At 37.4% G+C, this 15,598-nt stretch overlaps 1 protein-coding gene across 1 annotated transcript in view; it reads right to left on the reverse strand.

Moving 5' to 3' along the window:
- The window catches only part of LOC122567230 (proteoglycan Cow), a 226,503-nt gene that overhangs the window by 40,560 nt on the left and 170,345 nt on the right, over positions 1 to 15,598 (reverse strand). Inside the window, exon 4 of the mRNA XM_043725591.1 lies at positions 15,050 to 15,181. Within this exon, the coding sequence (XP_043581526.1) occupies positions 15,050 to 15,181 (132 nt within the window). The remainder of the gene's footprint in view (positions 1 to 15,049; positions 15,182 to 15,598) is intronic.

Consider the following 15,598-nt stretch of genomic DNA (forward strand, 5'->3'; position numbering starts at 1 on the left):
CAAAGAAAAAATAATTCTCGCGAACAACGCGCAGACAATATTTTTTTCACAGAAAATTTACGCAGAAGGACTTGCCACGCTACGTTTATAGTTTAATTTATGAACAAACGTTGTTGCGTTTACACGCATGGTATCGTATTTGAAAAGGATCAGCGAATAACGAAATCTCTGGGATCATCGCGATACTTTCAAACATTTCAGCGTTCTTTTCAGCGACGATCTCTTTTCGTGGAATACTTTACGTTTCACGGCGGTAAGATTCGAGAATTTCCTCGTAGAATCGTCGCCTATTCTTCTGCTAATTCCGAGGAAAAGAAAGGTGAAGCGTCGTTCCAGTAGAAAGTACAAAACGCTATTTTGTTCTTGTAATAATTACCGCGAAAGGAGGAAGGTAGTTCATGCAGGTAGTAAATTCAAGTGGTTAATGGCAAGCTCGTGTAAAATTTAAACGTTGTTAACCCGATTTCAATGTGGCAATCGTCATCACACGGTGAATGGATTTCGAAGTGATGTCTTTAATCCATGGTGAGTGATCCTAAAAATATCTGAAGAATCTGATCGTTTAATTCTTTCAATACTTTTTTTATTCTCAAGAAGCGCATATGTTCTCGTTTTCAGTTTATATAAAAAGTACCATTTTCCTCGTTTCTTCTTTTATATATCTTTTCTTCAATCTTTTTTTTTTTAAGCGAGAATATTATGGTGGATAGGTAGAGTTTACCGGAGAACAAATTTGGTCGTTCATCGTAGCATGAATTTTCGATTTTTCGTAAAACTGGCGGGTAGCAGAGACGGAGGCCATTATTTCCGGGGAAATTAAAAGTCTGGTTCAATTTGTTTCTTGTTCATCGCCCGGAATATTTCATTCTACGGTCGCAACAACCGCTGTGTACAAGAAAATGCTGTAATTACTGTTTCGTAGATATCCTCGATTTCCAGAAATATTCGATTATTTTGATAATTGCGATTAGAAAATTCCATCTACGAAGGCACCGCTCCTGTCATTCAATTTATTACGTAAAATCTTCCATTTGCAAAATATCGGTATAAAAGTGTCTTATTAGAAGAACACATATTCGCGTAGTGACGATTGTTGTCTAACTACAATTATTAAATTAAAATAACATTATCGCGATTCATTGATATTTACTTGAATGAGAACGTTTTTAAGTAGAAGAAACCCGTCGATGATCAGACGCTACTAACGCAAACCTATTGCGCATCATCCACCGTCGCTATCTCTGTTGCTCTTGAAAACCAATGATACAACAAATCTTAGGCGAAGCTTAGCGAGGATCACAATTTATTCATCGTCCGTATCGCTCGATGAAAACGATTTGAACTTTTTCACAATTTCCTCGTAATTTCAACGAAACAATGAACCGGGTGAAACGCAGCAGAAACTGTTTAGTTTCAAATTTTTCGAAATTTAGTGCAAGCGTAATTTTTCCATCATTCGCAACGATCGATTAACATCGTTTCAACTTTCTCGCAACTTTTGCCAGCCGTTCCAGCGAAACGAGAAACATAACAATACGAACACCAGAATAAAGCATACAGCGGCGATTTATCGGTCGTTCGTGGGGATCGATTAACGAATAACAACCGAAACCGAATCCAACAGCGCACAGTGTACCGGGCGACAGTGCATTAACTAGGTCCCGCGAGCGCGTGGCAGCCATGGCCGCAAAATACGCTTGGAGACCGCAGTCTATTGCAGTCGGAATTGCATGTAGCGGCATTCATTTCGGCGTCCGGTTAGGGACACGCATACACGACGATGCAAAGCCTAATTCGTGCGAGTGTCATTGGCCGAGACGCGTGCACAGAGAGACGGCAAAGGGCAGCAAGGAATCCAATCGGCTAGACTAATTCGCACGGTGGCTCGTCGATACGTTTCCGCGCGCAAACACGCGGTTTCCGCTCGAAATGAGCCCGCTGTTAATCCTGCACTCCTATATACAGGTAATTCGGTGTTCGTCGATAAATTCCACCCCGCTGTTTCTCTGTTTTTTCCTCTTATTTCAATTCGTTCACCGAATTGCGTTATTCATTGATCAGAAGTTCCTTTGGTTGCAAAATAAAAGATTATATATATATGTGTATGTGTATTTTGTTAGTCGTTAAAGAGGAAGGGATATCGATTTTTTAATTCGATATCTGGGGATCAGTATTTGTTATCGATGAAATTGGTCCCATTATGGAATCAAATATTAATTTTAATCCTGTGTCAGTGTAGTATGAGAGTAAAGTAAACTCGAACAAGTCAAATACGGCGCATTATGAATCGTGTATTTTACCTATCATTATGTAGAATGAGCAACGAGAGTGTTAAAATTTATCGTTTGTGAGTGGCCGGCAAGATTTTGTACGTTTGATGGGAAATGGGAGAAATTTTGTCAAGTAAATAATTATTTTCTCAGTCTGGTGTACTTCTTCGTTTTGTTATGCCGTAAAAAGGCTAATTAGGATCGTTCTCGCTCCTGCAAGTTACAAACGAATGTAACAAATGTTTTCATACGTTAAAATTTAATAATGCTATTTTTTGAATAATTCACTATCGTAGACTCGTTAAGATAATAGAATATAGGAAAAATACGAAACGACAGCGAATACGATATATCGCATATTTTTTAACGAGATAATAGGCATTCTCAAGTAGAACAGCCTTATAATTAACGCGACGTCGACCACAGAGTAGAGTAGGTCGACGCGTAATCAGACACTATCGAGGAAAATTTAATTTTTGGTTTCCTACCAAGCTGTCAATTCTGATCGAGATTTTGACAAGAAAATGAATGGAAGACCCTAATCACCTACTTTGAACACTTTAAAAACTGTTTCTTCGCTACTTTTAACAAGAGAGGAATGTTCCAACGCGTTGCGCTTTCAAAGAAATTTCTGTTTACGACGTCTAGGACGAGTTAAATTTTTCCGCGGCGGCCACGGGACAGGTAGAAATTAATCTTCCGCGGTGCCACGAAATTTACGACGCTTGTAATGTCGTCCTCAACCGCGCTCGTACAAGTGTCTCCTGTAATTTTTCAGCACGTCACGATATTCCTCTTGATGCCACCCAAAGAAATCAAAGGAATTCGATTCATCCGTTGAAAACGTTATCTCAAGATTTTCTTCTTTTTTTCCTTTTTTTTACGTAGAGATGAATATTGGATTCTATCTTTGTCTCGTGCAAATAGAGGAAATATATATCGTATAATTCAGATTATACTAGTCGTTCGAACGTTTATACGTCATTAAATATCTATCGATCTTCGTCATCTGTATATTCAGTTTATAGAAGTGAAAATATTTTACTCTGTTTGAACGTTCTTCGTTTCATCTGTTTCGTTTCAGTGTTCGAACCTAGCACGTTCAATGCGGAAGACGTGAACGTACGCGTCATCGGGATTTCCTATTTTCCTTGCGGATGACGCCTGGATAAATGGAAACACGGTATAGAAAAATCGATTTCCGCCACCAGGGACTCCCTTTTATTTTGTGTGCCGCATTGAACGTGTTGAAGGCAGGGATCGAGCGAAACTGTTAACATTTATAAATAAAATTTATTTACCGTGTCGTAAAAGTTCAGTTACAATTGTTACTTTGCATTGTGGTAACGAAAGACTTAAAGGATCGTATAGCTTTTTAACAGATATTTTGAGGTAAAAATATGAGAGTTAGAATTAGTTTTTAATTAGCGTTACTTAAGCAGCTGGAAGCAGGATAAGTACAGAAGAGAAAGCAACTTCTGATTTTTATAGATATATAACTGTTTTATTTTACTAAGAACAGGAGGACAACTGAAGAGAAGAAAAAGCAAAGAGTAATATATCGTATCTTCCAAATTACTTTCATCGAATAATGTTCGTCCTAAGATCACTAAGAACACTCGGCTTTAACTTTTTCAAAGCAAAATAAATGTTCTTGTTATCTGGAATTTCTTTCTTCCTCTACGAGAATAAAAGTTTCCAATTTATGTTAAAATGTGTGGAATAAAAGTTTCAGTGGATACACTTTATAATAACACAGTCTATAAACAGAGAAGATAATAGTCCAAAAATTTCATAGCAAATTAGAAATTCCAACATCTTCGTTCTCTTCCCGGGGATAAAACAATTATTATTTCTTTCACTCTTTTTACTTACACTCACAAAGATACGAATGTGCATAAATATCCTGTGCTCTATCCATTAAAATAAAAGCTACTCAGTTGACAGTCCAAAATATCAAAGAATCAAGCGAGATAAAAAACCACCACTTCATCTCGTCACGTAAATGCAAGAAGCTAAGAAGAGCATTGAATAACCCTGACATCCAGTCCATTTCCAATTATTCACGCCTCGGGCGAACAGTAGAAGAACAGGATTGATTTTCCTCTTGTCCCGAAAACGTGACAAGGTTTCCACGAGGCAAGAAGAGGCTTTTTAAATCGATAAAGAGTCCAGTGACCGCGAGCTCGGCATTTGCCGAGTGCAATTTTACATGCCGTTTGTTTCGACGAGCTGCCAATTCAGCCACGATGAAGAGGAACGAGAGTCAAAGAGAGAGAAAGAGAGAGAGAGGAAAGGAGGACGAAGAATGACGAAGAAACGAGGGCTCACCTCGGGCACGAGCGAAGCTTACTCGGCAATAAAGACGGGACGAAGCCCTCTCGTCGCGGAAGGGCTCGAGAAACGGTGACAAAATGCGCGCCACGGATCCCTGATACTCGTCCATCATCGCATTACCTGGCTGCTTATCGACTGAAGATACTCTTTCCGCCATTTGTCCTTGCTACCACGTCGTTCCACTTTCCAGAAACGACCAGCGGAACCGTACTCCGTTGCCAGCCGCTGTCGAAACGACGTTTCGTCGGAATTTTTCTTCATTACGTTGTACTTTTCAGTGTATTAACCGGGCCGCTTCCGAGAATATAATTCTAGGTCACAAGGAAGGTATCGAAATCTCATTAATTTTCCCTGACCGACAGTTTCTTAATTTAATTAGGTTTCCACTTCACTATTTCTGGTCTGAGCTGGAATATTTTTAGTCGTTTTATGAGGGATTCTCGTTGTATCATTTAAGAAAATGTGAGTGAGTAATTAAATAGGAATTTGAGGTTCAATCTCTGGGGAAATTTCTAACGAAACGAATAAGTTTTATCCGAAATTGTTTAATCGACCAGTCAGCGTGCGCGCCAGTTAGTAAACGATAAGAAGAATTGAAATAGGGAAAGATTACTTTTGTGCTTCAATACTACATTTACATCCTCATATAACTGATAATTAGTCATCCCTACAAAGGACACAATTAATAAAAATCACTCGCTTTTATCATTGTTACATGCGAATCCTCCCTTAAGAATTTCTCTTTCCACCTTCAACGTATAGTCTGCCGTCTTAATACAAAAAGACGTATCTAGTCAAAAGGTAATTTTTGAGAAAAAGGACTTTTACTATTCAACAACCAGACATCGGTTTCGCGTACTTAAACTGTTATATCTTCAAGTTTCAATGAAGATACGGCTTTCTTATTTAACATACGTACAGATAAACCAGTGCTATCTGGCAGTAATGATTTTTGGCTTAACAAGGCAGCATTATACTGGTTAATCCCAATTGTAAGAAGACAGTTTGAAATAGTATTGAAAGTATTGAAATTTCTTCGCTCTTCTCCAATTAAAAGTTGCATAATTTAGCTCTTATTCTACCACTTTCGATCTGCAAGTAATATTTCTAATTATATTTAAGAAGTAGCATTTTCTATTTTCAGCGTGATATACCGTCTGAAAGCATTACAATATTTCCAATTTTGTTAATTCAGACTTTTTTCCATTATTTGTGGAAGTAACAGAGGATGTAACAAGTCCTATTTTCTATTTTCAGTTTATTCTACTGAGCTGTTCTATGGATATAATTCTAGGTTCCATGAAAGTATTAAAATCTCTTCCATTCTCTCTGATTGAAAGTTTCTTAATTCGGTTTTTACTCCTCTACTTCTAGTCTGAAAGTAATAAACGAAGTAATATTTTACTGTTCAAAGTAGTTAGAGAATGGCCGTTATAAATGGTCCTATCGTGCAAACCAAACGAAAGAGTTACCGTGCTCCAAGAGACATAGCATAAAACGCAGGAGAAGTCATTAAATCTTTGTTTCAATAATCTCTTTTATATTAACGAGCCATACAAAAGATCTACACGTATATACCGTACATTTTGAAATTCGCTTTTTCCACGATCACATTCTAAACTTTTGAATAATTCCTTCAAAAGTTTCCGCACATGACGATTTCCCAGAATAATTCAAGGTTCTCAGTGGATAGCCGTCGCATTGAATATCGCACAGTTATCCCAAAGCTTCGCCAAGGCTCGCGAGTTGGGATCATAAAAATTCCATTATCGCCGCGATTTTCGTTGCGCTGAGCGATACGCGTGGCCGCATGCGTTCCGATTGTAATGAATTTCCACGGGGCTGTAATAATGGAATTTTTACGGCGTTCGATCGTCGAAACAAATCGACCAAACAGTCTATTCTTGATGGGAATAATGGAAATCGTATTGAAGGTGAAAAAAAAGTCTTTGCGAGCGATTATTTTTATTTCCTCCGGACGCGCACGTGCAGTCCAAGCTTCTTTGTGCGGATCTATTTTGTTATTCTACTGAATGGTAGATACACGATATTTATAAACTTTATTTGTAAAATGATTGATTTATTTGTAAAACAGAAAATAACGATACTTTTTTGTGAGCAAAGGAATCCATCTTTAAAGCGTAGGAAAATATTACACGTACGATACATGTTGTATACGGATCATACAACGTGTTAAAAAATGAAAATGAAAATGTCATGAAATGAATGTCGCGCAGTGTCATGAAAACGTTCGATAAAAATGTTCGATCAATCTGGAATTTAAAATTATACTTTCTCCATGTAAAATGTAATCTTTCGTTTATGAGAAACTTGACATATTTGTTACGGAAATATCACATCTTGCGAATTGCACATTCTATCCAAAAGTTTCCTTTCAAATTTTTCCCTTCAGATAGCAACGGTTATACTAAAACACCGTCCGCTGCTTTTTTTATCTTTCGAATTTTGCGATACTCGTGTTGCGATATTAGTAACATTATCTACTAATAATTAACAAAAAAAAAAAAGAAAAAAACAGAAAAAGGTATCAAATACTTTCTATTCCCCTCAAGGGATACCTAAAACCTCTAAATCTTTACAATCCTCCGTATCACCAGTCTCTACGTAAATCCAATCAATTAATTTACCAAAAACCAACAAATTAAAAAAAAAAAAAAATAAAAATGCAACACGCGCGAGAAACGGAGAAAACATAGAAAAACATAAAAAAAAGAAGAAAAAGGAAGATCGTGAAACATTGCACGCTGCATTTAAAATCGCAAATGTCTCGAGTTTACCATATCGATGCATCTATTAGGCAATTCCAACGACCAAAGAGCGCACAGAAGCATCGTACGAGCGCGACCAACTACCGTTACACCGCGATGTTTATAAAATTTCATTTTCTGCTCGCACTATCGTTTCAACGTATCGAGGATTGTTTCACTTGGGAAGGAAGGAGAAGTGGAAACGGCATCGATAGCCGGATGTTCGTTCCCGTACGGGGAATCGTAAATATACGTTTCGCCGGGCCGAAAGCCTTTTCCCCTTTCTCGTTGCCGGAAGGAATCGAGCCAGGAGAAGCAAAATAGAGAAGAGGAAAGGAAACTATCCTTTACGGTGGGTCCGGGAATAACTTCGGGCATTAAAGGAACTCCGCGACGTCTTTCGAGTGTTCGCCGCGTTTCCGGCGGTCTCCAGGAATGGACGCGTTATTTTCTCTGTTCACGGTGCTTTTAAGGACTTCTACTGAACTGTAAATTGTGAGCGGGAAACGTGGTTCGTTGGAATCCTTTGATAAACGATTCGGCGAATTAAATGTAATTGACCGGTGGAGGGGACAATCAAGAATGATAATAGACGTTGTAAATGTGATTAGTCGAAGTTGGAAAACTTGTTACGGTGGAAAAGTTTAGCACGTTGCGATTTCAAAGGGACTAATGGCTTTCTTAAGTAAGCAAATGTTTCGTTATTATATTTAATCTTGTTCATTTACGCTGTATTATTTTTTATTTTTACGCTACATTTACACCGATTCTGTTTGATTATGTTTAGCAACGAAAGTTATGATTATAATTGGTATTCTTGTCTTTTTTTTCTTTTTTAGGGAACGCACAGAAAGATTTCGTTTCGTTCAAAATGAAGGGAATGTTTGAAACCTTTGAACAAGGAAGTACGTTTATGGGAGAAGTTGAAAAATATTTCTTTCTTTTAAATAAACGATACGATGGAGTAAACGCAGTGATCGGCGAGTGAAAGTAATACGATTTGTTATAATATTGATTGTAAATAGAAATTTCGAAATAAATGTTAGATCTCGCGATTGCTGAAATTTATGGAATTGTTTTGCGTACCTGTCGTATTTCGTGTGGTAAAGAGCGATAAACATAGCGGACGTTATTTGGCAAGGATAATAAAATGATTTATTAGCAATAACGCGTCTTACGCTCAAACTCGAAGATCCGTCTACGAAAATAAGAAATCACGATCCATTTTATATCCGTGTTTACGCGCGATCATTTACGATCGCCGATTTATGGCCACCGCTAAAGTTTCCTGCGATTTCTATTCGGAAATTAAACGATTTATATTTATTAGCTACAATCAGCTCGCCAGTAAAAAACATTCTGCTGATACGTCGACGGAATTCCGATTATCCTGCCGTTAATATTTCCACCGATCGATATTCCATCCAATTTTTACAAATATTTTCATCTCTCATCGTTTCTTTTCCTTAGATTTATATACCGATTTTATTTAAGAATTCTAAAGCATTTTCGTTCAATATTCCATTCGTCGATATCAATTTTTCTCACCGGTCTATATTTCAATCCGTATTATTAATTCCTGAAAATATTTTCGAGTATTCTATTCCTTTGCTATTTCTCAATCATCGGAGCCTTCTACATTTATTCATTTCGAAACTATCGCTTAATCAAATAAGATTGGGTTTGGATTATTTTTAAGGAGAAAAACGCGTGATCGTGAAAGAGCAATATTTCACGGTCGGGCGAAACTTTCGTTTTCGAAAGGCCTGCGTTTCGTTAATTATAACAAAGAGAGGCGTAAAAGGAGAATGGTAGAACACAGCTCGTCTGAAAATGGGGCAGCCAGTATCGTTTCTATGAACCGGAAAGCGAAGCTCGCTAAAATCCGCTTTTAGACTAGCGGAGAATATCCTTTAGTCGTCGGGCAGAATCGAGCCTGTTTCGTTCACACTATGTTTCTCGATCGTTCCAAAAACAATTCCTCTTTCGTTTCCTATGCTCTGTGTCAGCCATTTGTTTTCTCCTCTCTATTCTTCTTCATACATTCTCCGATGAACTTTCAAATAAAATTCTAAATGAAATTGCTCTTTAATTTCGTCGTTAATTAAATTACTGCTAACTAATACATACAACTTTATACGACTATTTTCAAGATTATATATATGTATATTCGTATATAATAATTACTCCTTCTGGGTTGCAATATATTGTTGTATCACTTTCTATTTTACTTACTATGGAATTTATTATTATGGAATTAAATAAAGCAATTGCGACGCCAATGGGGGTGTGATACGACCATAACGTGTCGGTAATAATTCTCTTCTTTGGGTTGAAGGTTCTCGAGAGCTTCAAAAGAGAGACCGCCTCTTTGTTTCGAAATTAAATTAAATGTAAAAATGAAAAACTGTTAATCTCTATTCTCTTCTACTGAAAAAAATTGACGTTTAGTATCATCCGCCCTTAATAAAGTGGACTATATTTAGGTAATTTCAATAGCCCTCATCTTAATTGCATTACTCGGAGATATTCTACTTGAGGATTGCGGTAAAAGTATTCGCGCATATTTAATAAACTTCTCGTCAAAATATTTTACCGACTGGTGGATAATTCCGCGTACAATTCAAAAATAATTTGCATACAACAGAAGCTTGAAATTTTTCAAGCTGCTATTATAATTTTTCCTCGTATATCGTACAGAACGAGGAGGAATCCGGGCAATGCCGCGGAGTTCGCCAGAAAAGTCGCGTGCCACTGGACAAAGGCACATTAGGGGCGCGGATAAGCGGCCACTCCTCGTTAACGATCCTCGGTACAGTTTTCTGGCGACGTTAAAGTTCGTACGTGCTCGCCAGTCTTCCACGTGACCTACACCGACCCGTTTGTCGTGGATTTCCATTAGAAGATTCTTTTTTGGTAACAAAGGAGACACTGACGTTCATTGCAACGACGTTTTAAAACGGATACGTGAAATGTGAAACAGATACACGAGTACGCGAATTTGTCGAAGTTAGCAATTTTTGCGAAAATGACGCAATTTACAGTAAACTTTCTCCAATCGCTTTTAACAAGCTTTACTTTATTACCAAATTAAGACATTAGTGGGCACAGCTTGAGAAACTAATATATTAGGTCGTCCGAAAAGTTTCTTTCTTTTTATAAGGAAATAATAGACGCACAATATTTTTTTGTTTTATATTAGTTTATTGAATTATGCACGAACGTAATAATAAAAATATAACGAAATGGATTATACCTAATTCGATAAAATAATATAAAACAAAAATTGTTGTTTATCTATACGAAAGAAACTTTTCGGACAACCTAATAGTTTTTATTACTTCATTGATTAAACGTCAAATTTAAGAAATTATTTCGTGAAAAAGGAAAGAAAGGAAAAGGAAGACTAGAGTCAAATACTAAAAATTGGGACGAGTCAGTGAACTGTATAATTACCAAACTTTCCAATATTGTTTGGGTAATTCTTACTGAATTACAATTTCAGTTCTTTGGTCTATCTTTGGCCAATTTTTTAGTTACGTCCAATGTTAATTTTGTTAGAATTGGTTTCTTTTATCGCATTAGAAATATCGAAACATCGCATTTTCTAGCCCGACGACTGGACAAAAAACGGAAATTTCAATATTCAGCTCGAACATTCTATCTTCCCCTGCGCGAGGATCGTCCATAAAAACACGTCACAGCTTTCCAGTTTAAGCTCTTAAACGGAACAAAAGCTTGGCGCGGTACACCGGCCGACAAGTAGAACAAACCATTAAACACCTTCGAGCACAATGAAATCGCGCGTTCGACTGCGCGTGACAAGTAGAACAGGTCAGCGGATCTCCGGGCGAGTACAATAAAACCGTGCCTGGTCGGACACTACCACGCAACGTCGATCCAAAAATTAACCAGACGTTTACGTCCGATGGTGATGTAGCAGATTACCATGTTTTATAACATATACGGAGACCACTGGTCATTTCTGAACAAAATTGATTATTCGGCTGTTTGTGGGTTCTAGAGAATTTGAAAATTGCTATTGAACATAACTATCAAAATTAATTTTGCCTTTGGTAATAGCAAAAATAGGAAATCTGAGATTCTGTTATTTCAACGAGTTTGTTCTAATGTTAAAAACAGACACGTCTGTTGGATAATACAACGTACAAGCTATGCTTACGGCAATGAGATGGCGTTCGCGTGAAACATCACCATTCGCCACATTACCGTGCAATTAGGTTCGTTTCTCGTTCATCTTTCACAACGTTCCAGGTGGGATTTCCGAAGGATACGCTCGGAATGAAACAGCAGTAGCGAAAAAGGGGGCGAAAAATGAAAACGGGCGAGGAATACAGGATAAAAATATTGAAAAAGAAAAGAAGAGAGAGGAACAAAGTGGGAGACTGTGGATGGAAAACCCTCTTTGCTCTGCTCGCTCGTGCAAATTTAAGTAGGAAGAAATGTTTCGCTGGCTTTTTCTACCTGCCCTTTTCTCCGTTCGTTCATCTTCCGTCTGAGCTGTTTTTCCCGTGGAATTTTTCTTTCTCCCGCGACCAAGCTCCCCTTCGAAACCTTCTCTCTCTCTCTCTCTCTCTCCCACCCTCTTACCTTCACTTTTCCTATATCCTCGTCAGAAAACGTCGGGGTAACTCCTGTTTGACGTGGCTTCGCGCTAAAGTAAACGCATCCGGTTTCACGTGTTCCTCCAACAACGCTCACCTCTATTTCCGTGTTATTCTTCTTCCGGCCCTCAACGGTGTCGTTCGAAATTCATTTTTTATTCTTTCGCAAAATTGTACCGTGTATTCGTACGTGTACACGGATACGGGATTGTCTGAATTTCAAGGGAATCCGACTCGTTTCGAGACAATATCGAATTCGGCCACAGCTCTCTCTTAGTCGACGCGAAATTGTTACGTCCCTCGTCTTGCATATTTCATCATTCGTGATGTAGCTACGTGTTTTGGGAGTTTATGTCGTGAACGTGAAAGTGTTGCTTTTTGCAGCAATTCGTTGGATTAATACGATCGCTAACAGTGTCGTACGTATCTGATGGTTTAGGATTCATTCAGGTATGACCTTAAAATAGCAAATTAGCAAAGAAATGAAACGTGTCAGATGGTTATTGTTTATAGTAGGAGTGCGTTGAATTATTAAATATATTGTATATAGGAAAAATTGCTGGACGGTTCGTTGTCATCCATTATATAGTAGGGATACGTTGAGGTAGTTTCAGTAGTAGAAGAACGTGTACGGTCAGACATTGGAGTTGCGGCACTGTACGGAAGCCTTGAAAATTTACATCGATTTTTTGGATCGTCATTACCTTGTTTCTTGCGTTGGAAGCTTCCTTTTGCACAAAATGAAAATACGAAAGACAGTGGATCGATCGAAATTTTTGAGAATGTAGAAAGATACGTAGAACGATAAGAGTCCTTAGAGGATTATCTACAAATGAATGCATTTGTCAAGAATATTCCACGTTTCATTTTTTTAATTTCATTTCTATAAAACGAGCTTCGTCTGTGTAAAATAGCTTCATCTCATATAAAAATGGAAATATAACAAAATTGAAAGTTGTACGCGATAATTTAACATCTAACACACTCTACAACTACAAATTATTAATTAGTAAAATATATCCAAAGATGTCCGAGTCATCTCACCCCAAAAAAAAAGAAAAAAAAAATTCTTCCACAAACGACTAATTAAAAAGTTTCCACGAAACCTACCCGTTTCCCTGTGTCGAAAAAATTCTCGGAACTCGTTTCCACACGCTATGAAAACCATCAAACGGAGCACTCGAGGTGGAAACTAAGGCACGGCACTTTTTTTCAGGTGCGGATGATCGCATTGAAACTTAAGAGGCACGCATCCGTGAAAACGTGACCCATAAAGCTAGTCTTTTATTCCATCGTGCCCCATGGGGTAGTAGGTTTGCGTTCGACACGCAGAGAGAACCGGCGAAACCAATAATTCCAGGTTAATGTCTCGTGAAAAACGAAACAGAGGCCGCGTCTGCTACTCGTCCATTTCACGTTTCTCTCCTTTCCTACCATTTCGCATTTTATTTCTCCCTTTACACGCGTGTTTGTTCTCTTTTTGTTTTGCATTCTTCTTCTATTTGTTTAATGTTTTATCCTCGTTTTAGCAAAACACAATACGACTTACGCGACATGGAACAGAGAAACCAATTAAACCGAATTATTCGACTATTCGTTACACAGAATTTCTCTATTTTTTACCACAAAATCACTCAGTGTACGCACACGCGCGCATATACACGATCATTCTTTTCTATCCTTTTTTTATTTGCCATCGCGTAACTCGTGACGAAATTGAAATAAATTCTATCGATAAACGTTTGTTTTTTCTTTTTCTTTTTCCTATTTAATTCGTTTCGAGTTCTATAAGAAAATAAACGTAGAAAATTCGTATTGTTCGAAGACTAAAACTTTCGATATCGCGATCCAGGTGTTTTATTCTCGACGTTGAAAGTTCGTTGCTTTCGCGGAAGATACTTTACGCGCCCAGGGAAAAACAACGGCGGAAGTAGATTTTTCACTTCCCACCTTGAAATTGAAGTCTTCTTTTCTTTTAATAACCAGGCCAGGTGCGAATTTTTCGAACTGGTTCGTGTTACGAAAAGAAATTTCTTCAACTTTTGGAAACTAACGAAAACAGTCCGTCGTCGTTCCAATTTTTCACCGGATTCTCTATCTTTGCTTCGAATCGCTCGAACGTGTTATTTCTTCTCGTCAGTGACTCGTCTGTCATTCGGCTGATTTTCATTTTGCACAAGTGTTTCATTCGAGATATAAATTAATTAAAACTCGCGTTCCTTTTTTCTGGTAATTTAGCCGAGCGTAACGAAATTCTTTCAGCTCTCGGCGAGAAAACGTGAAAATAGAATTTTAAATTAATGTAGTGGTCGGAGTAAAAATGGTGAAAATTTTGGGAACGAAGGGAAACGCGGTTTCATATTTGTATCTATCATTTATTTATATATCTATGTATGTAATAAATCTTCGATGTTTTGGAAACATTGCAAACTGGAATTTTAATAAGATTTTGGCTTGTTAAAAATTTCGTTCGTTAATTTGTTAAAAAATATTAAATCAATAGTGAAATTAATAAACGATAACTGAAATACATTAACGCTATATCGACGGACCGATTAACGCGTTAATTGAAAAATAATGACATTGGTCATCTGATTACAAGAGAAAGACGGTGAAACACCGAGAACATGGAATATAAAATACATCTAAAGAATCGATAACATATAACTATATAACGAATGTGTAATAAATACGATTCAATAAAATCTGATATTGTAATATAAAAACGAGATGTGTAATTGTTTCAAGCAATATTTCATCTGAATAATATTAAACAAATAACGTAGAGATAATAACAATCCTCTCTCTCTTTGATACAACCTTTCAATTTCGTATTAATTTCACATTAATTTCATATTAATTTCATTTGATATTAATATCTCGCCCCATCGATAACGCGATAATAAAAGATAATTAATATCTAGAAGCAATATTTTAATAGCGATATCGAGTTTCGAATATTCGTAATAATTCACTAACTACACTAATCTGGATAATAACTTAACGACTAGAGTAGATACTAACTTAAGCCGACGTGTTAAATACTTACTTGGATTCATCCTGATCTTCGTCATCGTCCTCGGAGTCAAAGAAGGCATCGTCGTCCTCTGCGTCAACCGAAGTTTCCGTTCTCATTCGTCGGTTCTGTTGAATCGCCCGGGATTTCGGGATTACGATGTCTCTGAAAAAAGAAGAACCAGCAAGTAGAAACGGTCTGTGTTTGATCTAGCTTTTGAACGCGTTATCCTTCTTCAATTGCTTTTGCCAAGCCAATGCGCTTTTTCCGCTAAATTTTACCACTGAAAGCTGCGCTTTTATTTTGCCGCTATTTGACGTTCTTAAAATCTTCAAATCCACACGCGTAGCAGCCGCAAAAATAGGGTATTCGTACACAAATTACAACCTTACCTTGCAATGAAGCTGTTTGTTAGCTTTTATTACCTACGTTTCATTTCCAATTTTTCTATTTCATTCTCACTGTCAACTTTTTATGGTCATACGAAAGTACCACCAAACGGAACGAAACTTAATTAATTAACACGAACCTAATTAATTAGCACATTAAATTCTATGATAAATACTACGGCGTAGAAATATC

Source organism: Bombus pyrosoma, linkage group LG4 (assembly GCF_014825855.1).
Source record: "Bombus pyrosoma isolate SC7728 linkage group LG4, ASM1482585v1, whole genome shotgun sequence".
Classification (NCBI taxonomy): Eukaryota; Metazoa; Arthropoda; class Insecta; order Hymenoptera; family Apidae; genus Bombus; species Bombus pyrosoma.